This window comes from Misgurnus anguillicaudatus, chromosome 6 (assembly GCF_027580225.2).
Source record: "Misgurnus anguillicaudatus chromosome 6, ASM2758022v2, whole genome shotgun sequence".
Lineage (NCBI taxonomy): Eukaryota > Metazoa > Chordata > Actinopteri > Cypriniformes > Cobitidae > Misgurnus > Misgurnus anguillicaudatus.
In genome coordinates, this window is record NC_073342.2 from 1389513 (window position 1) to 1416480 (window position 26968).

The 26968-nt window shown below is 37.5% G+C and overlaps 1 protein-coding gene across 2 annotated transcripts in view; it reads left to right on the forward strand.

Annotated features, from left to right (window-relative positions):
- Positions 1–6081: 6081 nt before the first annotated feature.
- pdhx (pyruvate dehydrogenase complex component X) overlaps positions 6082–26968 on the forward strand; it is a 46665-nt gene continuing 25778 nt past the window's right edge. Inside the window, exons 1-2 of one of the 2 annotated variants that reach the window (XM_055193509.2) lie at positions 6082–6665; positions 26117–26173. Coding sequence is in view for 1 of the 2 variants with exons in the window: in XM_055193508.2 (XP_055049483.2) it covers positions 6479–6665 (187 nt within the window). In the remaining variant the exon portion in view is untranslated. The remainder of the gene's footprint in view (positions 6666–26116; positions 26174–26968) is intronic. The other variant, XM_055193508.2, reaches the window with a different exon arrangement.

Genomic DNA, 26968 nt, shown 5'->3' on the forward strand with positions numbered 1-26968 from the left:
AGGGATCCAATAGATTATGAGTGCGACAAAGATCAGTTAAAACGGGGTTGTAAGAACTGTGATTACATCTGGAGGGACACCTATCAATCCATTCATCGCTAACCATGTTAAAGTCACCACCCATAATTATAACAGCAGTTGGATAGATGAGTTTAAGGTCTACAATTACCTTAGAAATGTCTGAAATCAACTGTCTGTTTTGAATTAAATTGTTAAACCCATAAACATTAGTCAGAAAAAAAAGTTGATCATCGATTTTCAAAACAGAAATTAGCCAATGGCCATTATTGCTAAATCTAGATGTCAATACTTTACCAGGTGAGTTACAAAATAAGATGGCCACACCTGCTGATCTGTTAGATCCATGGTCAAAAATAATTTTATCACCCCACTGGTTTACCCAAAACTTTTCATCCTCCGTTTTTGAATGGGTTTCTTGCAAAAAAATAAAGTGTGCTTTTTCACCCTTACAGAACAAAAATATTGATTTCCTCTTAGTGTTTTCTCTTATACCCCTAGCATTAAGTGAAATACATGAAAAAGAAATATTCATAACAAATAAACAAACTAACAACCGTCAGTAACAGTCCAACAGACTAAAGTTAAATGGAAGTGAGAAGAGAAAAAAAAACTTAAGTAGGCCATGTCCCTTCAGTATGGATGTAGATGAAACCATCCAAAATGCCTTTCCAAACCATGAATAACAAAGCTCCTTGAACCTATAGCATTACCTTTTGTGCTCCTAAGTGACTCTCTGTCCGTTAATATATCCAGCACCACCTCTGAAGTACGCACGCTTTCCAGCATCTCTAGCTTCTTTAATTTTAGGCCACAGTGCAGCTCGGGTCTCCCTGTCGGTTTTGCAGAGGTCTTCAATGAAGCTAATACGAAGTTCTTTGCAGATCGCGTGATCCTTGGTCATTCTCCACAGCTCATCCCGATGCAATCTCTGAGTGAACTGAATTATGACGTGTCTGGTTTTGTTTTCTTCACGTCTCCCTATTCGATGAACTGAATCCATAATCTGGTTAATGCTCGAGGACCATGAAGGAGATATTTTGACCAGTAAATCAGCTACCGTCACCCGTATGTCTTCACCATCCTTTTCTTTTAGTCCTCGAATCCTAAGATTCCACCGGCGTTTGTACCGTTCTAACTCAAGGACCCGCTCCATTAACTCTGCATTGTCTTTCTTAACAGCCGTTACATCTCGAACAGTCGATTGTAACTGCATTTTGCAATCTTTGATTTCTGCCGCGTTGAATTCGACAGCCTTAGATATACTGGATAACATGATGGAGTTATGCTGCAACTGGGTGCTTAGTGAATCCACCTTATCAGTTAGTTGCTTTATCGCAACCAGGACTGCATTCAAACCTTCATTCCCATCTGACTCCGTGATCTGCCTTTTAGCTGTTGGTGTGATCTTTGCCGGAGAAAACGGGTCTTTTCTTTTAGTTTTCCCGGTGGGATCCACATCCAACCCTCCAGCGTACACGTGGTCGTCAGTAGCGTCGCTGCTGCGAGATAAACCCAGATTCTTTTTCTTCGTCGACATGGTGCACGATCTAATTTGTTGATTTTAACTGTACTGATGTTTTAGAATATTAAAGGAGCACAAAATGGCAAATTGGATAGAGAAATAAGGTTAATATCTGGGACATGCCTAGAGAGCTCAAACCAAACAGTGCACCCGGTCCGCCATCTTGCCGGAAGTCCTTCCGGCCTCAGACTGTCAGGCTGGTAGCCTGGTTAGCCAGACCTACATCAAGATGTAAGGTCTGGCAACTCTTCACACAAACGGCTCAATGCAAGGGGCGGGATATAAGGTTGTCCCTCAAAATGTCTCTGCACGCAATAGGATAGCGCTATGACCAATCAGAGCAAACAACAATCACAAGCGGATTGTGGCTGAGTCCCATGCGTTTCCCCACCAGTGGAGCTAATTGGTATATCAAACTTTTACCGTAACCAGTCGGCAAAACTCTTTCTTGCTTAAAAATGACTTCAGTAGGGTTATTTGCTCTTCTCTCAAAGAAAAACATAAGTCTAAGTCCTCCAGAGTCGCGGCCAAAGCCGCTTCAAAAGAAAGCTGTTCGCCAGCAGCAGCAGCCATTCTTTGTTTTCAAGTAGGAACCGTCGCAGGCAGCTCTGTCGTCATCATGTTAAGCCCGCCCCACAGACGCTACACACGATGTGATTGGCCTGACCAAATTTTGGTTTTTGGAGCTGTTAAAGGCTCGTACAGACTACATGACTTTGAAACGTAGGTCCGAACTGTGCGGTTCACACTACATGACTTGCTCTCTGTGAAATAAGGAGTGTTCACGTTGTTGAGCAGTTCACACCACACGACACAACGTGAATGCCCCACAACAGGAGGTAACGCACTACACGAGTTGAGAACAACTCTATTACCCAACGATTCTATCTTGTCTACAAACCACGTTCTGTCACGAAAAATCACGCGATAAAACAAACCGGAAATGACGCGAAACAACACGCGCGCCGGTAAAAACCCACAGAAGAAGAAACAAGAAGACGCGCAAAACGTTTGTTTGTATATAGACTTCAGACAGAAATAAGTGCTGCAAACCGTTTGCGCGATGCAAAGCCGCAAAAGAAAAAAATATAGAGATGTGATGTGGAGAGGTGGATCAGAACCACACGCGGACAGCAGGGATTAAAGATTTGAGGTGAGTACAGCTTGTTTATATAGGAAATACAGCTGCATGCTTATGTTTGGCTATGATCACATTTAAAATAACAAAGTGTTGTTTACTGTGCCTAAAAGCTGTGTTTCTTGATTTAATTATCGTTCAAATAGAATAAGACAGGCTTCGCAAAACATCATTTGGAGAGCGTTTGTCTTTGACCCTGCGATTCTATGCAACAGGTTTGTGTGATTTCATTTCAAACGAATATGAACTGAATGTTGTCATAACGGTTTTTTCTGTCTGGGTATGTTTTTGAACTTTTTTTGTGTTTTACAGGTGACACGTTCAAGTTCATCAGGTTCAAGTCCAGGATGGGAGACCAGCACCATCTCACAAATAGTTTTGGATGTTATGCTCTGTACCAGGTTATAAAGGACGATTTCTTGAAGGTAGGGTTATTACAAAATATAAAGATATATATATAAAATCTACTACTTCATTTTAAAAAAAGAACACCCATTACATTGTGGACATCAGCAGTTGACTGTCTTTGATAAAAGTATTTTAGTAAAAAGTATTATTAGAAACAGGGATATAGTTCTGAAAAGCATAAGTAATTCTATTTTTATGTCTATACATACCTGTATACACTAATTTCATAATTTTATCTGAGCTTACATTGTGTATATTAAAGTATTTTGTGTAGAAACATGAATTGTGTTAACTAACACAGCAATAAAAATAGAATTACTTCAAAACCTAATATTGTAATATTTGTTATTCTACATGTTGTTTAGTTTATCGTTATACTCATTTATATGGATTAAGTAAGAGGGGGTCTCATTTATAAAGCATGCGTACGCACAAAACAGGTCTGGAAACATGCGTATGCCAGTTCCCACGCAAAGGTTGTGATCTATAAAAAAACCTTAATGGCAGAATGGGCTTGCATTATGGGATCTGAAGATAATTCATGTACGCACACTTTCAGAAAGGGAACATTGCTTTGTCTGTCTTAATATTTTTTGGCATATGCCATTTTGGCTTTTGTGCATACGTAGACTTTTAGTAAGGAGCCTATGCAGAGTTTTATAAGTGAGACCCAAGGTGTTTGACTCACAAAAGCATGGCTATCCAACTTTGTTCTGCATATAACATTGTAAACTGTAGTCTTGAATATATAATAATTTAATCACTGACATTTGGTGTATCCTATCGTTTTAGACACCATCAACGGAAGGAGAGTGGCATACAATAGCCATGGACTTCGAAAGGAAGTTGCAGTTTCCACATTGCTTTGGGGTACTTGCTACCACTCCAGCTGTAGCAGACTGCTGACCACAACATGGATGATGGGCAGTGGAAGAATCATGGGATGTGTGCTTTACAACCGATAAAATACACCTCACATCGCAATTGTATGGCAACAGCAAAAGTGCAACGCAATCTGATGCGGGGCTACTTTGTCTCACCAGCGGGTAGTGTTTATTGGCAAGTTCAACACATTTTAAAAGGAACTGATGTAGAGTTATCCCTGCAAACAGCAGATTAAAGCCAGTTATTGTCAGTTTAGGACATTCGTTTTCTTGTGTGTTCTAAAGTCCTGTATTTGTAAAGAACACACACGTGGTTCACTTATTCATTGTTTTAAATATTCTGTTTATTGTTGTTATTATTCACTTAATTTTAATTGCATACAAATCAAAAGGTGCAGGAATGTAACAAAGGCAATCTGCATGTTGCAATTAAGTGCCTTATACTAACTTTATTTCTTGATCCACACTCATTTTCACAGAACATTAACAATGTTTCTATACTAGGGCGATTAAACATCAACATATCTGATCATGATAAAATTTATGGCGATTGTGATGATAAGCTCTGGGCATTTTTACTCAATGTGGATTAATCTAACAGCCAATCACACACAATTATATTACGATATTTATATCTCACCCAGCCCTTAAAGGAGCTCTACACAGGGAGTTTTGTAATGTTTAATTGTGTTAATGTGGCGCACTGCATGTGTTCTAACAATGTATATATTTGTCTGTTCACATAATATACATTCAAATGTACTACATTGCACTAAAGCACTTTTCATACTGCCTGTTTTTGTCAAATATGACTCAATGTGTTTTATACTTTTATACTTTGTTGAATTAAATGTATTACTTTCCGATAGACGATTTATTTCATGAAACAGCACTGGGAAATTCAATCTAAACCCTTTAACAAGTTTAATCACCTTATTGATAAATGTAATACATAGTAAAGTCAATAGTTTGTAAACAAAAACACATCGGGACCGCACATGTCATGTATGATATATGCATTGGGTAGGTTGTTCAGGTGACAACATTGATCCGCTTCTGTCAGTCTCCTTGGCATTGAATATCATCACCATTATGCTTCTTTTGAGATGTGATAAGAGAACTGGGTCTTCAATATCCCTCAATTCCAAAGCCATGGTTCCCAAATGAAGTTGATGTATATAGTTGTTTGTGAGTCCACTTGTGCAAAAGTAAAGTCTAAAATCAATAAAGAAATGGATTGTTTTCAGTTAATATTTACATTCACAGTTTCATTTATTTTATTTGTTTATTCAAACTAAATATCAGAATTTATTCCTTGGTTTATGCTCTTTCGACTGGTACAAAAGGCAGATTGTAATGTAGTTGAATATCCTCTAATACACACTATATAACAATAAACAGAATTACAGTAAAAATAATTACACACTTTATAATGCTTTACAGACATCCCAAAAATAGAATTACGATACTATTTATGTATATGGAAATATGACCAATGAATTTACATTTTACCCTATAACATTTAGATAATGTAATAATAATAATTTGCTCACCTGGCTGTTTTACAGCGTTTGCTATTTCTCTCCACCGTTTCTTTTTCTCAGCGCAGTTGTTGTCCATGTGAAACGTCATACAGGCATTCATAACTGTGACATGCTACTCATCTTTCCGTGGACCTCAACCCCTGGTCGGATTGGCTGTAGCTCGTGACATCACAGGAGGGCGAGTCGCGCGACAGCTCCAGATATCTAGCATGCTAGATATTTTTCTGGTGTCGGCGACGCGTCTGCGAGGCGTCTGCGAGCGTCTTTGATGCGTTGTTGGCTCTTTCATACCAACAGATTCGCGAACGTCGATCGCCCGCTAATCCCCCGCGATTTGCACCCGATCACACCCCGACCTGTCGGCGAGCGAACGACTTGCAAATCGGGCTTAAATCTGGCTTAAAATCATGTAGTGTGAACTTAGCATAAGTGTATTGTGAGTGCCTAGACTAAACCCTGGCAGCAATTATATTTTGCGGCCGCTAGGGTGCGTCTAGATTTCTAGGCTATCAGGCTGGGGCTGTCAGTCTCAGAATGTCATGACGTATGGTTCTGCGCGTCTGCATTTGGTCCTATATCTTTTTCTTTGGGGCTCCCCATAGGCTACACATCAGGATTTCTGATCGTAAATATTTAACATGTTAAATATTTATGATTCGCGATCGGAGCGGATCCGACGTTCTTCCAATCAGGGACACTCATAACACACCTCACACCAAGGAAAATTTTGATAAAATAATCTGTAGAGAACCATCAAGATAATCGGGACATAACTAATTGTTGGAAGGGCGGAAATCGGCCGAAAATCAACCCGATTATCATTTGGTGTGTACCCAGCATAAGTGTAGGCTACTTATTGGTGTTATTTTGAGACACCATGAATATAAACAAAAATGTGCTAAAAGTACTCCAGTACAGCAGGTGGCGGGAACGCGCCGCTTACTCTGCTGCGTGACGACTCATGAGCACGAGCAAATGCTGTAAGGACACAGTCATGGCGTCGTGCATACGCTTATTGCGCGGACCTCTTAGATTAATGATCACACACAATGCATTAATATCACAAAGTAAATTAATCCCGCATAGTAAAAGTCAATGGAGCGCGAGCTGGACCTGCAGACATTTGTTTCAGTCGTCGTCAGTATGGGGTGAGTGTCACATGAAGGACATTTCAACACTGTCTGTCACTAGATTTACTTCAGCCAAGTCTCATTTATTTATTAAATCACATTTTACTGTAGCCTATGTTTATTTCTCATATGTCGAGTAAGTTACCATGTGGTTTGAGTCAGATGAATGCTTACAGTGAATTGTAATGTGTAATGTTGTTATTTTAGATAATGTCGTGTTTCTAAACCAAGATTATGCAGTAGTAAACGATTTAATAAGCGTGACTGTGTGAGGTCTTGTGCAGCACATCTGTATAAAGTCACGATGATGATGATGATTATGATGACTTTGACGTTACATCATATCTACAAATCACAACGATCGACCAGTGTTCTGTCGTGTTCCCTCTGTATGTTTCCCTAACGCAGTGTTTCCATCACGTTGCGTTTAGTTTAGAAAGATTAAAAATGTAATGGGTTATACTAAAAAAGCAGTTATATCATGTATTCTATAACATCATTTATTAAATATTTAAGAATTTTAAATTTTCTTTCTTTTTACTTTATATCTTATAGCCTATGTCTTGATGAAGATTAATTTATTTATCCTAGGTATGTTGATAAAATTTTCAAAATGGTTAAATGCTAAAAGTAGTTGATCAGATAGAAAGAGCTTGAAAAAAAGCTTTTAAATGAGACCAAGATCATGTTTATGGGTTCAAGAATTACAAAATACTGGCCATTTGAAACTCGAAAATCATCACTGTCCCATGTTTTCCATTAAAATTCAAGAAAATGTGTGACCGAATCATGAAAATATGAAGTTTTTTGCTATTACTTTTTACATTTTAAGATATTGACCTGAATCTTTCAGGATAAGCTGTTTGATATATCCTCTACATATTCTACTTGTGAAAGTCAGATATAACAAACCACTAATTACACCAAATAACACTCTTTATTCAGTCTATACAGACATCGACTACATGGCTATACGGCTGCTTCCCATTCTTTAACATTCAAGCAGATTTTGGTAGAGGTAAAACCACCTGTGGTAGTCGTTCAAATTTATTAAAATTTCGTTCACTTGTAGTTTAGCAATTAAACTGAATGTCTTTACAATTTCAAGAATGGCTTTACTCGACAGCAAAAACAACGACGATTTTACAAACAACAGACTTTGGCGAGCTCGCACGGCCAGTAGTTAAACATGAAAGGTGGTGACTGAAAACGAAAAGGTACCTATGCTTCTTCTGGCGAAGTTAACAATAAAAACTCAGAAATTTCGCCATCAATAAACCAACAGAGCCTTTATTTTCCAAATCACCACGCGCCGCCTGAGGAAATCTTAAGTTTCGTTGAACGGAACCAAAAAGTCAGCCGCGACAGCGGAGTTAGCAATTTATCCTCAAGAGGAAATTTGTTTCCACCATAGATGCATACATACATGATACAAACAAACGTAACCTATTCACAACATAAACATACAGTCGTGGCCAAAAATATTAGCACCCTTGGTAAATATGATCAAATAAGGCTGTGAAAATTCATTTGCATTGTTAATCCTTTTGATTTTTTTATTTGAAAAATTCACAAAAATGTATTCTTTTATTGGATAATAAGAATTTAAAATGGGGGGGAAATATGATTATGAAATAAATGTTTTTCTCTAACACACATTGTCCACAATTATTGGCACCCCTTAATTCAATACTTTTTAAAACCTCCAATTGCCAGTTTAACAGGTCTAAATTTTCTCCTATAATGCCTGATGAGGTAAGAAAACACCTGACAAGACATCAGAGACCATTCCTTCATCCAGAATCACTCCAGGCCTTTTAGATTCCCAGCTCCATGTTGTTGCTTCTCCTCTTCAGTTCACTCCTCTCATTTTCTGTGGGGTTCAGGTCAGAAGAGTAGAATGGCTATAGCAGAAGTTTGGTTTTGAGCTCAGTGACCCATTTTTGTGTTGTTTTTGAGGTTTGTGTTTTGGTTCTGTACAGTTAGAGGATCCAAACATGGCCCATTATAAGAATTCTAACAGAGTCAGTCACTTACGGATTTTTTTATCTGTTGGTATTTGATATAATCCATGATGCTATGTATTTTAACAAGATGTCCAGAACCTCCAGCAGAAATATAGGCCCACAACATAAAAAACACAGCAGTATATTTTATTGTACCCATGGGGTACTTTTTTCTCTGTGTTTACCAAACCCATCCTGAGTGTTTGCTGCTAAAAAGCTATTTTTTTTAGTTTCATCTGACCATAGAAGCCATTCCCATTTAAAGTTCCAGTCATGACTGATAACTGAATATGCTTTAGTTTGTTTTTGAATGAGCTAGGAGAATTTTTCTTGTAACCCTCCCAAACAACATGTGTTGATGTAGGTTCTGTTTGACAATTTTTTTTAAAGGTTTTCTGAACCAGAGGCTCAACAATTTTCTGCAATTCTCCAGCTGTGACCCTAGGAGAGTCTTTTGCTACTCAAACTCTCCTTCTCACCGCACATTAGGACAATATAGGCACACGTCCTCTTCCAGGCAGTTTTGTAACATTTTCTGATGGTTGGAAATTCTTAATTATTGCCCTGATGATGGAAATGGTCATTTTCACTCCTCTAGCTCTTTTCTTAAAGCCACTTCACCAATTTGTGAAGATCAATTATCTTTTGCTGCACATCAGAAATATATTCTTTGGTTTTTCTCATTGTGATGGATGATTAAGGGAATTTTGGCTTTGTTTCCCCTCCTCTTTATATTTCTGTGAAACAGAAACCAGAGCTGAATGATTTTGTGTTTACAATCATGCAGGAGTTCTCAAAATTGTGAATATGAATGGGAATATACTTCAGAGATATTTTACCAATAAGATTTTCTAGGGGTGCTAATAATTGTGTCCAACAAGTATTTGAGAAAAACATTCATTTCATAATGATATTTCCCCTCCATTTTAAATTCTTATTATCCAATGAAAGGATACATGTGAATTTTTTTAAATGAAAAATCAAAAGGATTAGCAATGCAGATTAATTTTTTACAGCCTTATTTGATCATATTTACCAAGGGTGCCAATATTTTTGGCCACGACTGTACACAAATATGGAGAGCATACCTGACATGTCAATGGCCAATTCCTAGTATTTAGAGCTCGTATAGATACAGGAACAAAACTCTTACTAAACTTGGCCTTTCTACACATCGTAGAAAGCCTATGTCTTATAGTCTATATGTTTTCCTATATTTGTCCCTACTGTTAATACTGTTAAATTATTATGTTTATTTATTTATTAATTTAGCTGACGCTTATAACGTTTACATACTTAATAATAAACACATAAATATAGCACACACATGATGTAAAGTCTTATTAACATATAAACAGCACAGGCCTAAGCATATTTATTTGTAGGCTATGTAGTTTTATAATACACCATGTGCAGAATTATTAGGCAAGTTGTATTTTTGAGGATTACTTTTGTTATTGTACAACTACAATGCTCTTGCTCAATTCAAAATGTTAACAAACCCTCAAACCTGAACATTTAAGTAGTAAAAGTGAAATTTTGGCTTTGTTGAGAGAGTATTTCTGTGTACATCATTGTTGGGCAACTGTTGGTGTGCAGAATTGTTGGGCAACTGGATGAAAAACAAAGATTTTGCCATCTCACTTGGTTTTTTCACATGTTGAAGTGAGAGTGGTGAACAAACTCTACATTTACAAAATGTAATAAAAAAAATAAAAATTAAAAAATATATAAACTCAGTGACCAATATAGCCACCCTTCTTTTCGATAACAGTCACAAGCCTTCCATTCACGGATTCAGTCAGTTTCTCATCTGAACCAACATTTTGTGCAGATGCAACCACAGCCTCCCAGACACTGTTCAGAGAGGTGTACGGTTTACCTTCACTGTAAATGTCCTGCTTAAGAAGGGATCAAAAGGTCTCAATAGGGTTTAAGTCAGGTGAAGAAGGGGGCCATGTCATTAGTTTTTCATCTCTAAGGCCTTTACTGGCCAGTCATGCAGTGGAGTACTTTGATGCATGTGATGGAGCGTTGTCTTGCAAATTAATCAGTCTTCATGAAAGATTCAAACTTTTTCCTGTACCACTGCTTGAAGAAAGTGTCTTCTAAAAATTGTCAGTAAGTCTGAGAGTTGTTTTTTATTTCCATTTTCAACCCCAAAAGGTCCAACTAGCTCATCTTTAATAATACCTGTCTGTGCCTGCCTGCCTGTATTGTAGAAGACACTTTCTTCAAGCAGTGGTACAGGAAAAAGTTTGAATCTTTCATGAAGACTGATTAATTTGCAAGACAACGCTCCATCACATGCATCAAAGTACTCCACTGCACTGCTTCTGCTTTCTATTTCTCTTTTGCCGATTAAAAAAGCTTAATCCACTCATTATTTCAGATTTAAAAGTCTACTTGCTGTCCCGATGACAGGCTTTACAATACAGCTTAGCGTTTTTTATATCCTGAGTCAGCTTGAGCTTTGCTCGTTCAGTGCAATGGGCTTGACATTAGCACTGGTTTTCGCTACAATCTCTGTGCAAACTTTTTAGATTTTAGAAAAGATATGGTCTATTAATAGTAAGATTATCAAAAAATGTGATAAAGAAAATGCAGCGCGTGGTCGCAACAAGAGCCAGTTGTTATCGGCATTGAAACCGGAGGCACGCTGAAACTGCACTCTAGCTTTAGCGCGGTAGCGCTCACGGCCGTTCTTCGATTGACTCTGGTTTTACACACAATATTAATCATACTTGGGACCCAAAGTAATAAACTAGGACCGACCCGGACCAGACTGACCATTTCAAATATAAACCTGGAACCGTACGGGTCCTCTCAGTGAAGAAAGACCTCTAATGGTAAAACTCTGATCAAGTTTAGAAACATGGAAGGATACATTGTGACACTGAGGTTGCTTCGCGTCGCACCCAATTCATTGAGAAACAAAGAGCACGTGAACGCACACTCAACGGGAGAGACATGACGTGCTTGCATGCAAAATGAAGCCAACTTGGATGCCATAGGCACATAAGCATATGCAACCATTTTGGTCGCAGTGTAGTTCCCTGGCAGCTCAGTATGTGCTGCAGTTGATCCAGTTTGTTGCGTTGGATGATGAGTTTAAGACGCGCTGGATGATGAGTTTATGACGCGCTGGATGATGAGTTTGACGCGTGCATCTTCACGGGCTCTCTCATCAAAACACGGGTCATCTAGTCGAGTTCAGAAAATACGGAAATTCCTAAAGTGATTTTTTTTCCTGGGCGGGTCGCAATTTACCTGGGCGGAACGCCCAGTAGAGCCTATGTTTGGGAAACACTGTATGTACTGAGCTATACTGCAGAGGGGGAGAAAAAAATCTAAAAAAAAAAGATTTTTTGAAAATATGAATCGATTTGACCTACCAACTCGATTTTAAAATCAAATCGATTTTTTTCCCAGCCCTAGTCACTAAGTTTACATATTTTCTTATTTTCTTTTTTTTATTAAATGTTTATTTGTAAATGTAAAGTTTGTTTATTATTCTCACTTTAACAGGTGAAAAAAAACAAGTGAGATGGTAAAATCTTTGTTTTTCATTTAGTTGCCTAATAATTCTGCACACTAATAGTTGCCTAATAATGATGTACATAGAAATATTCTCTTAAGAAAGCCAAAATTTCACTTTTACTACTTAAATGTTCAGGTTTGAGGGTTTGTTAACATTTTGAATTGACCAAGAGCACTGTAATTGTACAATAACAAACAAATGTTACTAAACATAATAACTAAGGTAACATGAAATAGTATTTATTTTTGATATCTTTTGAGTTTAATATGAATTATGGAACAGTTTTTGTCATTGTTTGTAATCCATTTTATTCTACAATAAATTATTTAAAGCAACACTATGTAGTTTCCATTTAAAAATGACTTACAGCTCCCCCATGTGGTTTAAAAGCGCAACAGTGCCTGGTATTAGACACTCTTCTGCAGGCAGGGGGAGGGCGGGGCTGTGTGCTCTACCCTCCCCCGCCACTTTCAGAGTGTGCTTGTAGCAGCTAGGAGATTGCTCAGGTTGCAGCAACAGTACAATTTGTCCAGTTAAAAGTTGTTCACTGAAATAATTTTAGAGACATTATTTAAAGGTAAAAAAACTACATAGTGTTGCTTTAACGTTTCAACCAGTGGCATTTGGAAGAGTGCGTTATATGCACGGAGTGTTACCCGAAAAACACTCTAAAATAGAAATTGGAATCAAAGTTTTGCACAACTGAAAGGAAACAATGTTAAGCTCGGCATTCATTTTTAGTTTTTTCAGGTTGCTATTCTATGAAATGTATTGTATAAAAATGGGTTATAAACGATGACAAAAATTCTATAATTCCTATTACATTAAAACCTACCTATAAAACAACCAAAAAAACGCATATGGAAATACATATTATTTCATGTTGTTATTGTTAATATAATTTGTTGTTTTAATAATAAAGAAGAATACAGTTTTCCGATGCTTTCCGGCGGGGGTGGGGGCATTGGGGGTTAATGTTGTGGGTGGCCAGTGATGTTGACCTCCACGGCAGCCGGAACTGGGTCTGTCTCAATGTCCTTGGGTTCGAGGACGAGACAGGGAGAGAGAAACAAAATCCTATTAGCGTAGGGGCCATTCGCATGTAGTGCAAGTGTCACACAGTGTTGTGATTTAATATCTGCTCGGCTCCAGACAGGCTAGTAGAGATGCGCGGATGGGCTATTTTTTCAACCGTAACCGCATCACAAAACTTATCATCCATCCGCCATCCACCCGCACAACATTTTTTGACCAATTTAAAAAACCGCACCCGTCCGCCATCCGCTGGATGTTTTAAGGTCTATGGGTGATGCAAGGCACTGATGACACGAGGCTAGAAAGCTCTTGCTTGTTCTATAGAAAGGAGACTGATCCAATGCAGGAAAGATATTAAAAGGCTAAAATCCTACATCATGTTGTAACCCAGCAGCGCCTATTCCCAGAACGAATAGCAAGAGAGCGCGTCTTTTTAAGGCAGACAGCGCAATTAATTTTATACCAGCATGAGCATGCCGAACGAAACAAACTATGGGGCCTCGGTATTAAAGAAACGCAGACTCTATTCATTTCCGAAAGTCCACCGCACAACAGTGCAACGTGCATGTTCACATTTTTAATAACAACTCCACAAACTTGCTTGCTTGCCTCTAATAAATGATCAACAGTTTTCCGACTATTTTTCTTACCTTCTTTTTTCACTGTAGCTTATTCTTCTTTCTTATTGATAGGAAAAAATGCTGGCAGGCTACATAATTTAACTTTCAATTTAATTTTACTTAACTTTTTGTTACCTTTAGTGCGTGTGTGTGTGTGTGTCGTTGCAGTGAAACATCGAAACACCAATTCCGCGACACAGATGAACTTTTATTCTTATTTCTAGATAATGCCTATTTTATATGCCAAAACAAACAGCAGGCAGGAAAAATATTTAAATAAAGAAATATCCCAATGTAGGCATAGAACTTTAACCAACTATGTTTTGCAAACCGTTTAAAATAAAAACATAAATAAAATAAAACGGCATATAGGCTACATGTGCATCGTAAGGTTATCGATCACCCAATCACCCCCACAAACTTAAATTAGAAAATAACATACAAACATGTGTTTAAACAAACGTAAATTCTGACCAGGTTAATTTCCTGTATCATATCATAATATCAATATAACCGTAGGTCTAGTTAGAATTTTTCTTAGCACTATGCAGAAATAAAATAGCATCTACAGTGTCAGGATTCAGGCGAGAGCGCCTTGCCTCTATAACGCGCCCTGCTGCACTGAAGGAGCGTTCGCTCGCAGCACTTGTTGCTGGAATGCATAAAATTCTCTTAGCAAGGTGCTGTAGTCGTGGGAATGACTGGCCTTGTTTCTCCCAAAAGGAAAGTAGATTTTCTTCTGCTGATCCGTCTATATGGAAGTTTGTAGAGGAATACTCCTGTACTTCATCCACAGTAATTGTAACCTCCTCCTCCCATTCCGTGAAGTCTATCCTTGGCTTTTTCGTTAGTGCGTCATCAGCTATACCTAAAAAAAAACCAATGAAAATGAATATTGATTAATTCATTATTAATTATTAATAATAATTATTATTATAATTGTTAATTTTCAATTAATTATTAATTATTACTACCGGTCAAAATTTGGGGTTACTTACTCGTTCTTTATTTATATGTTTTTCATATTACAGAATAATAATAAACTCGTGCAAACTATGGCATAACACAAATGTAACTGTGAGAATTATGTTGGTGACTAAAAGCATCCAAAATAAATCAAAACTCTGTTATATTTTATTATCTGAAGTGCAGTCACCCTTTGCCTAAAAATTGCAAAACCGTATACGTGTTATTTTTTCAAGAATTAAGCTTCTTAAATTTTCCATTTAGGATGAATTTTAAAGAGTTTATTTAAATAGTATAAATTCATATTTAATCTGGGCTCGTATTGACTGCTTTTTCTTCAGTGTTAAGTCATCTTTTTCAAAAGTAATATTTTAAAATAAAAATTTAGTTTTCTAATAACAAAAATTAATCTGTTTGGCACAGGTATATTTTGTCTACAAAAGTAATTTCAAGCATTTAACCATACACCTTCAGATTAAATTATTTTTAACAGTTAACATTTTGTCAAGTGACCCTAAACTTTTGCACAGTAGTATATAAATTAAACTGAATAACCTATAGACAAAGCATCGACCTACCTTCAGCACCTTGCTCTGTTGCTGGCATTAGCTCGGTGACAGAGTTACTTCCTTCTCCATCATGACTGAGATGGACGCCTTCCTCTGGTAGAAGTTCGCGAACTTGCTTAATCACTTCTCGTCTGTCCTCTTCTACCAGCATTTTCAGGGACTTAAATTTCGGGTGGAGAAAAGTGGCAATTTTATGTGTAGCAGTAGGGTGCATCTTCTCGTCGAGAAGGGCAGACGCACGAGAGCGGAGACTTTTCATATAAGGTGGGTCTCCAAATTTGGGCTCAGTGTTTTTTGAGCTTGACAAACCAGAGCAACATCATGTGAATGGTTGGGTAATGTTCACCTTCAAGCTCGCTGATTGCTAACTTGAAAAGGGTGAGAAAGTCGATCAAATGTGTGAGTTGATCCTGGTGGATGCCATTAAGGCGATGTTCTTGGTCTCTCTTCTGTAGCAGCTCTCTTATGTCTTGGTATTGTTTCTGTATCGATTCCAACATAGTAACTTTACTGTTCCATCGCACGTCACATTCTTGATTCACGGTGTGCTTTAAGCTGGCGATCGCACCGGTTCTCTTCAGGTATGCAACGAGCTCTTTGCAGTAATCGATCATGTCCACTACGTCTTCAATGCCATCGGACTCGGAATAACCCTTTGTACAGAACGTATGCCTCAGCACCGTGTTGAGGATGTGTGCGGAGCACGGAATCCAGTGATAGGACCGGAGTGCAGCCTTTATGTTCGAGCCCTGGTCACTGACAAACACTACTTTGTCTGTCTGTATTCCGTAGGACGTTAACACACTGGTTATCTGCTCATGAAGGTTTTCACTGGTTTTTTTTAGTGTAGGGTCAAATTCTACCGTTGCCAAAATACGATTTTCCAGCTTCCACTGACTGATGTAATGACACGTAAGGACGGTGTATGACCTCTTTTTAAATTCATCGGTCCACATATCTGTGGTTATGGCAATACCACCGTTGCTGCTTATAGCTTTCTGGATGGCCTCCGAAAGCTTCTGCTTATCAATGGAAGCCTGGTTCTTTGCCCGATCGCACACAGTTTGTCGATGGGGTAAGATAGCACCAGCGTCAACGGAACCGAACTTAGCTCCTATGTCAATCAGCGTCTGGGCCACTTGGTGGAATCCTTTACCAGAAACTATATCAAACGGGCGCATATCAATAGAGCACAGGTCCACACATGCATCTGTGAGCTTTGATTTGACATCCTGTGGTACTCTGTTGGGATCTCGACGGACGAAACTTGTCAGTGTGTTCGTGGAGGTTTGGGGTTTAACACACGTGTGATGCACCATGTTAGACGTACCCGTCTTGTGACTGTCATGCACATAAACAGCTTCGCAGGTTTTGCAAATGACATAGCCTGCACTTGTGTCATCCTGATTAACAACTTCATAAAATTTATTCCAGGCAGCACTTTTCCTACCTTCTTTTTCCTTAGTTTTTAGTTCTCCCTTTTTCAGTTTGTCACGTACCACCTTCACATGCGTCGCCATCTCTGATAGTAGCATGTATAGAGACGCAACTACGGGCCAAATTAATGCCTGATAAAAATTTGACGTTTAAAGTGTGCTCGTTTTATTTTAAGATGTAGGTAATTCAATTTAACAATGTATATATTTTTTTTTTCATTTGAGTGGTTCAACCGCCACCCGCCCGAATTTAATTAAAATATTATATTTCTTCACGTCATCCGCCCGATCCGCGGATTAACCGCGGAGTCCGCGGCTGTAACCGCCAACCGCGCATCTCTACAGGCTAGCTATTGCGGCTAGAGGTTGACCGATATGCTTTTTCTCTGGCCGATGCCGATTTTTAGAAATCAGGGCAGCCGATGGCCGATATGTTTGGCCGATTTTCTATATGTACATAATAATCAAAATGTTCTCATCATTAGCAGATATTTTAAATGTAAAAATCTCACTATTTAAGTCAAAGTATTTTAAAAAATATGACTGGTCTTTCTGAAGAGTTTTACAACCTCCTCTGCACCATGCATTTATCAGACAGAGATATTACCTTACACACTGTCATCATCTTTGATCAGTTTTTTACCATGGCTTTTATTGCTTTGTAGGATAAAATCCTTAATTGGTAGACCTGATAAAATATCTATTCATCATAAAGTTAACATAGTAAATGTCTATGTTTTTTAGTTGAGACTGTTATTTAGGGCAAATCTTTCTAAACACATTTACATTCTCATTTCTGAGGCGCTATAAGTGACTGATTGTGCTGACAGTGACGTCTTGTGAGTTTAGTGTTGGGACAGATCTATTGTTTCAACCGTTCATTTAAACGAATCTGTTCAAAGGAGTCAGTTCGCGAATCGGACGCGCTGTGTTGTAATCCAGGCTGAGCAGCGCAAAACTGTAAACAAAGTGTTACTGTAACAACACGAAAAACATTTCCTCGGTGGATATGATTTGGTCTTCCGACCTTTCGCCATCGAGTCAGTTTTGTTTTGAGTAATAAAAGCAGGGAGACAGAAAGCGTGCGCGTGGCTCTTCTCTCTCTGTCACGCAAACAAAGATCATCATCACTCATTAATCACATGAAATGAGCCTAATCTTGGCACGGACAGTGCACCGCGAGACATAAGCCTGTCACGCTGTTGTACTGGCTGCTTAATTTGCGCGATTCCGCCATCATTTAGTAAAGCTGTTTGTGAACAAGGCATGGCTGTACACACACGAGACGGGAGCGATCTGCTTGCAGCAAGAGGCAGCGTCACGAGTTCTACAACGCTTAGGTGCCCGCAGATGCGCCTGCCTATTAATCGGCCTAATTTTGCAGCAAAATCGGCCAAAGACGATTTTTTTAAATATGCAAAAAATCGTCCAATTAATCGGCCGGCCGATAAATCGGTCGACCTCTAATTGTGGCATAAGTATATTACCCAGACGAGTTATGTGAATGCTTATTTCCGTACAGGCTAATTATTGCGAAATAAGTACATTTACTAGACAAATTATGTGAATGCTTTATTAAAGAGAAAAGTCTTAAGTTTAGATTTAAAGTGATCGACTGTACATAATATTTTAGTAGAATGTAGAATATAGGCTACTGTAAACTAACATGTATTTTTTATATTTTTCATGTTTTCATTTACTTTTCTTTATATTTATATCCTATTTATAACCAGTGATCCGACATAGCAGCAATTGTATTCCACACCTGGGCCATTAGACATAAAGACCCTGTGACCCTGACCCTGTCACACTGCAAATCGCGCAGTATAGAAACCTTTAACGGTCTTCAGACAGAACACAAATAAGCACAGGGCCATTTAAAAACTGCTGCCTATCGGAATCAAGTCGAAATGGTCTTGGATGTTAGACCCGCAGTACACTCTTGCCTGTTGAGTCCCGACCTGCATCTACAATGCAAATGACGTGTTAATATTATTACACCTGTTACATCAAATATTATGTGGTTCACCCGAGGGTACTGCTGAGCGATCAGCAGTGCACTGCGTTTATAGCCTATATTTTAAATAACTAATGGCCTGATAAGTTAATGATATGAGTAACCTACAGTGATTCCAAATGAATGTCCAAAAAACTTGTAATATGTGTTAAGTCAAATGTTTAATGTATTTTCTTGCAGCCCTGCGCTGCGTTCGTGTATATGTGCCGGTGAACACCATAACGTTACGCTTGATGACCTTGCACCTTAAAAAATTATTACCCTAATTTTATGGTCATAGAGAAAAATGTAAAACAACATTCAAAACTGTAAATGGTGTACTTTTATTTGTGTACACTCACAATAAGTATAAAACATTTTGCTTATTTAAAATCATTAAAAACACAGCGTCCTTTCTGCTGCTTTGGTTTTAGAGGGCGTCACAAAAAAAGAACAGAAACTCAAATACTTTTTTATTCATTTTTTTCAGTCTGCTAATTATTGAAGTGTAACATATTTCATGTAGGCTTATTTATTTTATAATTTTTTCTTTAAACAGAGACATAATCATCATTTTCTGTTGATTTAAATCTATTTGCGCATGAAACTAAACCCCTGGTGAAGATTATGATATTTTAGGAGATTTATTTATAAATGAGTGACCAACGCGAATCCAGAAAGGAATTTATTTCACCGTGGGTTTTGTCTAGAAGGGATGCAGCAAATGCTGAAAAGTTTAGGATTAGATTTGGAGGTAGGATTAGGATGAAAACAGCGGCCCTGGCTAAATGAGATTTCGCTGTATCCCTTCTATCCACAACTGCAGGCGTGGCGGGAATGTTTTAGGCGTGACGGCCCGCCACGGCAGAATGCATCATGTAGCGGAAACACCGAAATAAAGTTAAATACATACTTGAGTTAGAGTTCATATCCTTACTACATTAAAATAAAGACTTTCTAAAAAGTGCTGTAAAATTAACATATGTGTCTATACCACTGACCATTTATATAGATCTGTGATTTATACATAAATATTAAATATTCTGTTTAAAACGAGTCTACATGTACAATAATTTAATGATTAATACCAACATTTATGGGTGTTTAAGCTAGAGGGCGCTCGTGACAGACAGTCTCATTATAACAACTCACTATGACGAAGAAGACGTAGTGTCACGTGGAGATCGCCATTTTTTTCAATAACAGGCAAATGAAGATGTGATGTTTTAAAGCAGGGGTCGGCAAGTAACTTTGGCCGCGGGCCAATATTTTTTTTAGCCAGTAGATGGCGGGCCAACTGTTGTTGGCACACTTACATCTTATTTTGAATTAGCCTAGTATAGGCTATCTGATCTTTTATCAAGAAACATTGTCTTTATTTCCTATTTAAAAGACGAAGACGGCATTAAAAATTGCTAAAAACATGGTAATGTGTCTGTGTCGGTCAATCGTTTTTTTTTTTCAAATTAAAAACAAAAATGAAAAAATTAACCACCACGGGTTTTCTGATTGTGTGCTCAGATAAAAAAATAAATTACTGGATTAGACTTTTTTTTATTTATAGGCATAATATATCAATGAAATCATTTTAAACAGATCAAGTACTATAGTGGTAATATTACAGGCATTTATGCTCTCATGAAATACTCTTACAGTCCGACTTTTGAACTACTCCTTTTTTTATTAATATTTATCCGGGACACACACATACACACCTAAGGTTTAAGGAGGTCTCCCCTGGACTGTTTTTGTCCAGCTCCCACAAGGTTCTATTCATACATTCATACACTTTGTGTTCACCCGCTTTATTTCCCGACCTGACGGGTCCGCAAAACTTAACGTCACGTTTCCAGAATCTCACATTCAAATGTCTCTAACGAAAAGAGACAGATAATTTTATTTTATTTATTTTTTTATTTTTATTTATTTTTTCTTTATATAGTGCAAACACAGAAAGTGACTCTATTTACATGTGGTAAATAACAATGAATAGAACAAAACGGAAAACACAAAAAACAAAAAAAAACAAAAAAAAAAACAGATAAGACAAACAAATAATAAATACAGCCATTGCCCATACATAATATGTTGTAAGTATATGTGTGTGTAAAGAATGAGGGGATATTTAGAGTAATGCATACACGTTGAACAGTAGGTAATCCAATTAATAGATACATTTAGATGAATTCATACGGTTAGAATAGAGGAAGAAAGAAAGAGAAAAAAAAAAAAAAAATATATATATATATATACCAATAAATAAAAAGGGGGGAGGTAGCACAAACAGAGGGGTTGAAAGATGAGGAAAATACATACACCACAAGCACCTAGCCTTGTGTGTTTTGAGGTATTGGGGACAGATGTGGCATCGGGCCCAAGGAGCAGCCCCTCATGGTCCCACAGGGTAGTTCCAACCTCAGGCCTACCCTGTTTTGTTTGAATAATGATAAATGAAAACCTCTAATGTATGGTGCATTTAAAAAAATGGACATGCAGTGGAGATCCAGACCCGAGACAGATAATTTTAAATCATACAAAAATTGTGTTCGTGCCAATAAAAACATTATTTTAACATTGTATTCATTGTATTTATAATGAAATATAAATAATAAATTAAATAGGACAAAGCCTCTCACTCTAACCATCATAAACCGAAACCATAGTTGGTTGCGGAGTTGCTGTTCAAATTGCTGAACATCCTCCTTTGCCAAATTTATTTCGTTTTAAACGGAGGATAAAGATCAAAGAACTATGCGTTAGGAAAATTAATAATGGCTTTATTTTAATAGACATGTAAAATCATATTTTGGCGGATTACTTTCATTTTTTTTAACGAATTTACCTGCCCATTTAGTCTAAATAATTAACGGTAAACGAACTCTTGCTGTTTTCGAAAGCAGGTCGAACCTTAGGGTCGGGCTCGAGCCCCAAGTTCAAGTAGCAGAACACAACAGTATTCCTTTCAAATCTACTTTAAAAGTGTATAAGTTAAAATATTACTGAGGTAAAAGAGTTTATTTTTATCATATTTTGTAGTGGTTTCTAAAAGCCAGCAATTACTTTTCAGTAATTTGCAATGTCACGGAGTTTAACGTCTTCACGCGTGATGAATTGACATGATTTACGAGGTAAATTTGCAAATGATTCATGAAGTCATACCTCTGCAATTATTTGATCGATTGTGTTTTAGAAGTATGCTCAAACTCTAATGACAGTTATGATCGCGGATGCCCTGGTAGAGAAAGAGAACGAGAAACAGCGGCCCGTTAAGATAGCTATTATACGCATTTTTTCAGGACATTCTTGCGAGTTGGTGGCAACTTGTCCTCGACCCGGTGGTTGGGGACCTCTGGGCTAGAGGAAGAGTTTTGTGCAGCATTTAGTGCAAATATTTCTTTTAGCAGGTACATATTATTTGTCAGTGTGTTATACGCGAATAAATAATAATGAAAAAAGTTCAAAAGTCGGACTGTAAGCGAATGAGACTTACAGGAAAGTAGGGCTGCACGATTAATCGTTTTTTAAACCGAAATCGCGATGTGAATGGATGCGATTTTCGAATCGCAAGAAATGCGATTATTTCGATTCAAAACTATTAAATATAACAATCATCTAGTAGGCTACGCAGTTTTTGACAGTTCGCTTCATGCGCATTTTACGTTTGATGCAGTTTAGACCAATAGAGTGCATGAACACTGAGGTGCTGACTACACGTCATCACACCATTTGGAAAACATGAGCGCGAGCAGCAGTTTAACTCCTCAACAAAGTGTACGGACATATGATTTCCGCGATGCGGAAAACACGGACAGAATCGCGAAATGCATACAAATGGAATTAACTGCACAACGCAGAATGTCATGAAGTTGGCAGATTTTGGATTCAGTCATTTTAAAAACGCATTATAACTCATTAACCGGCAAATGAAAGGACAGAAATGCGCGAAAACATTTCCCTTTTGTGTAATGTTGGACTTAAAGAAAGGTGTATATACGTCCGTTTCTCGTCATGCATCGCAAACAATGACAAGCGCCTCATCAGACTATAAGCAGGTTTCATTAAAGCCCGGAACACAGCAGACGAAACAGGTACATTATACTTTCTTGCACGCGCACATCTGCACCGCTTTGAATATTTACAGGCATGAGGGTTCATGAAGCGCGCACACAGAGAGCAGTCAGCACACGCGTGATCACTAAACTTAAGTTTTCTTTCTTGTCTAAGTGAACATAAACAGCTGGATGTTTATCAGTATATTGAAGCAGAGCAGTTTTAAAGCTGTCTTGTGTCTTAAAGTGACAGTAACCTGGTGCTTTTTGTGTCAGAAATGTTTATTACACACCAAAAATTAAAATCACTCCTTAACTCAACTGAACAAGCTTCTGCACCGCCACATTTAAAATCCTACAGTGAGGACTGTGCAGTGTTTTATTTGTATTTTTTGCTTATGTTAAATCATAGATTCTAATAACTAATATATTTACATATATTACAGATGCCTGAAAAGTAAAACAAGATGAGTATAGTCTTATGATTAAAAGAAAAACTAAACATTTGCTTGTCAGATGCATTGTTGTAGTGACAGCCAAAATACATTGGCCTATATGTGACCCGTCACGGAAACCAGGGACACAAGTCGGCAGCACAAGTTTCGAGAAAATGAGAAACAAAGTTTTTTTTTCCAAAATTTGTGATTTTCGTTTTATTGCAGAATCTGTTAGTTGAGATCACGAAGAAGCCTCTCCATGTTTGAGATAGCAGTTTATGTATATTTAAAAGCGTACATTTTGCGGTTAAAATAGGCTTGTTTTCCGGAGATTTTAGCGTGCAGCGGGGGGCGTCATTGTCTGTGTGTATATTTACATACTGTATGAGCTTGTGTTTTCGCCTCCGCCCCCAAAGGGAACAGCGTGACTACTGAATAAGGATAGTTCGCCCAAAACTGAAAATAATGCCATTAATGACTTACCATTATGTCGTTCTAAACTCGGAAGACCCCCATTCATCTTCGGAACACAGTTTAAGATGTTTTAACATTAGATTTAGTCCGAGAGCTTTATGTCTCCTCCATTGAAAATCTATGTACGGTTTCCATGTCCAGAAAGGTAATAAAAACATTATCAAAGTAGTCCATGTGACATCAGTGGGTCAGTAAAATTGTGTTGATGCATCGAAAATACAGTTTGGTCCAAAAATAGCAAGAATTACGACTTTATTCAGCATTGTCTTCTCTTCCGGCTCGAGCGTGAAGTCACGTGACTGTAGTGACGTGGCTGCTCTGTCCCTTAGACATGTTTGCTGAGTTTTATTTTTTTTTTTCAAACCTATAGCGTGCGTCTCCCCAGACTGTAAATGAAGCTCGGGCGCACAAAACAAAAGAAATATAAAAGAAGCTGGGGCGGAACAAATAGCAGTCAACCGCATATACGTCAGCCGCGTCACTGACTTTATGGGGCGCCGCAGTCGGATGACGTCAAAGTACCGCGAGAGCTCTTTAAGAAATCTTACGGAGTAGTTTAATTTCGACTCGCTCTCGCGGTACTCTGACGTCATACGACTGCGGCGCCCCATAAAGTCAGTGATGCGGCTGATTTGTCCAAACACACAGAAGTTACACAGAGATCGTTGTATTCTTTATATAATTGGCTACATGTTTTGTCTATCAATATTTTCCAGTAAGTCATTGGCTGATGGAGGAACGAGGGAGCGATTGGTAACATCTCTTAAGGACTTCACGTTTTCGACGGTGCTGTTTTTGGATTATCTATTATTTTAAATACAAACTTTGAAGGCGGGTTCATGTGTTTAACGGAACGTAAATACCGGAGTGTAATCTGATATACCCTTACATGTTACGATGTAAATAGTCCTCAGATTGTATATTATATTGTATTACCAGAAGTTCATGCGAAATAGACAATATATCTATATTTCACGGATTATACGCATTTGTGGACAAAAATCATTGGATGATTCACACATCTGAAACAGACTGGATTCTACTTGTGATAACAGCAAAGGAAACGTTAAAAGTCCTGTTTATTTTAGCATTTTGTCATTCGGACTTCTGTAATAAAATACTACATATGATGGTAGAACCTCTGTATCTCAAAACGGCTTTACAGGGGGTATGGCTTAGCTAAATGAGATGTAAATGAGCCCTATTGTCTCTCCAGACAGGGAAAAGGGAAAGTGTTAACTTTTTTATTTATCAAATTTCTCAGCATTCTATTTCTTGAATGTTTTAAATTCAAATGGCCACAACTTCTCCAAATCTTATCAGATTTCCATGTAATTACACATCGTTGGAAAGCTTAGAATCTGCACTTTCAGAATCTATGAATAACTCAAAATGCCCCAGATCCGACTTGTGTCCCTACTTTCCGTGACTGGTCACATATGTTATTTTAAATAAAACTTTCAAAAAAAAAAAATTTAAATTGTATTTTTTTTAATGTTTTTAGATTAAAAAAAAAGTTTGTCTGCAGAATAGCAAAGTCCTGCAGACAACTTGGTACAATGTTTAAGAGGTTTTAAATAAACAGTAGCACAGCATCTTTCTTTGGTGCTATTAAAACCACCACAACAAACCTGGATGTACCTCTTTTATTATATACTAATGAATCGCATTTTAAATCGCGAATCGCAATTTTGATCAGAAAAATCGCAATTAGATTTTTTCTCCGAATCGTGCAGCCCTACAGGAAAGCATGGTTGCTATTCAAACCCTTATTAAAACCCTTATTAAAATGTAATCTGTTAGTACCTGATCTGTTTAAATTTATTTCATTGGTATATGTCTGCTAAGGTGTTCATTTAAAATTTGTCCGAACCCGTTTTCATTCATTTTTTTATTTTTGATCTAAGCGCACATTCAGAAAACGAGTCGTGTGATTTTATTTAAGGAAATAAAAAATAGAAAAACAAGTCGTTTTTCTTTATTTGCTTTTTGGTTTTGATTTGAAAAAACGAATGAAGGAATGATACACGGGGCCATTTTTGTAAACTGTTATTGTAAAATAAAAAGTCTGATTAAAAAAAAAAATTAAAAAACGGACTTCAAATTAATCCGGCGGGCCAGAAAATATTGCTGGCGGGCCACTTTTGGCCCGCGGGCCGCCTGTTGCCGACCCCTGTTTTAAAGCATGGAGACAATAAACACAACGATTGAGATGATATGTGGTTTATCTGTGTTCTTCACGCTATGTCGGGTATTTTATAACAATACTGTATATTTATAATGCTATGCTAATCGAGCATAAATAGCATAAAATAGTTTTCTATCTCATTTTGTCACCAGAAGACACATCAGATCAAGCACGGTTGTTTAAAGCACCTCGACTTTTGATGTTTTAAAGTAAGTTTTATTATAAATCCCTTTATTTGTCGTGTTTAATGGTGGGCTGATTTAGGCCATGTTTACATTAGAGCATTTGCGTTTTAAAATGAAAACGATCCTCGTTTATACTGGCATTTTAAAAAGAATCTTCATCCACACTATACACCACCATAAACGCATGAAACATGACCAATCACGTAACTGGGCATGCGCATATAAGTGTAAAATAACTTATTACTCTAATAATAGCTTACCTTTGCACGTTTACGCAGCCTAGGGGTGTGCGATATTGACAAAAAGTCATACTTGGGTCCTTTGCTGGCAACTATAACAGACACTATTTTTGAACCTATAAAAATGTGTTTGGGAAAGTCTTATACTGTTCTATTTCCCCCCTACAACATATTAATATGATTAATAGGTTAATTTTGATTTTGTTTGTATAACTAAATAGAAAGGTCTTTATGATTTAAAAAGAAAGCATTCAAGTGAACAGTACTAAACAGTAGCGAACTTATCAAACATATAGTAAGAAGTGAAGTATTGCTTTAGCCTACCAGAAATGCTTATTGCATTCATTTTTAAAAGTGTGCGAGGTCCGTGCACGTCCTCCGCTAGCAACACACAAATAACTAATGCGCCTAAACGAGCATTATATATTAATGACGTTGAGTTTATTGTTTTTATTAATTTATATTCACAAAACTTATCAACAAAACATCGATTAAAATTAAGAGACAAATTATCTGAAACGAAATTCATTTTAAAGTAGCAAACAAAACTTACATTAAACTCGAAAATAATGTCTGAACC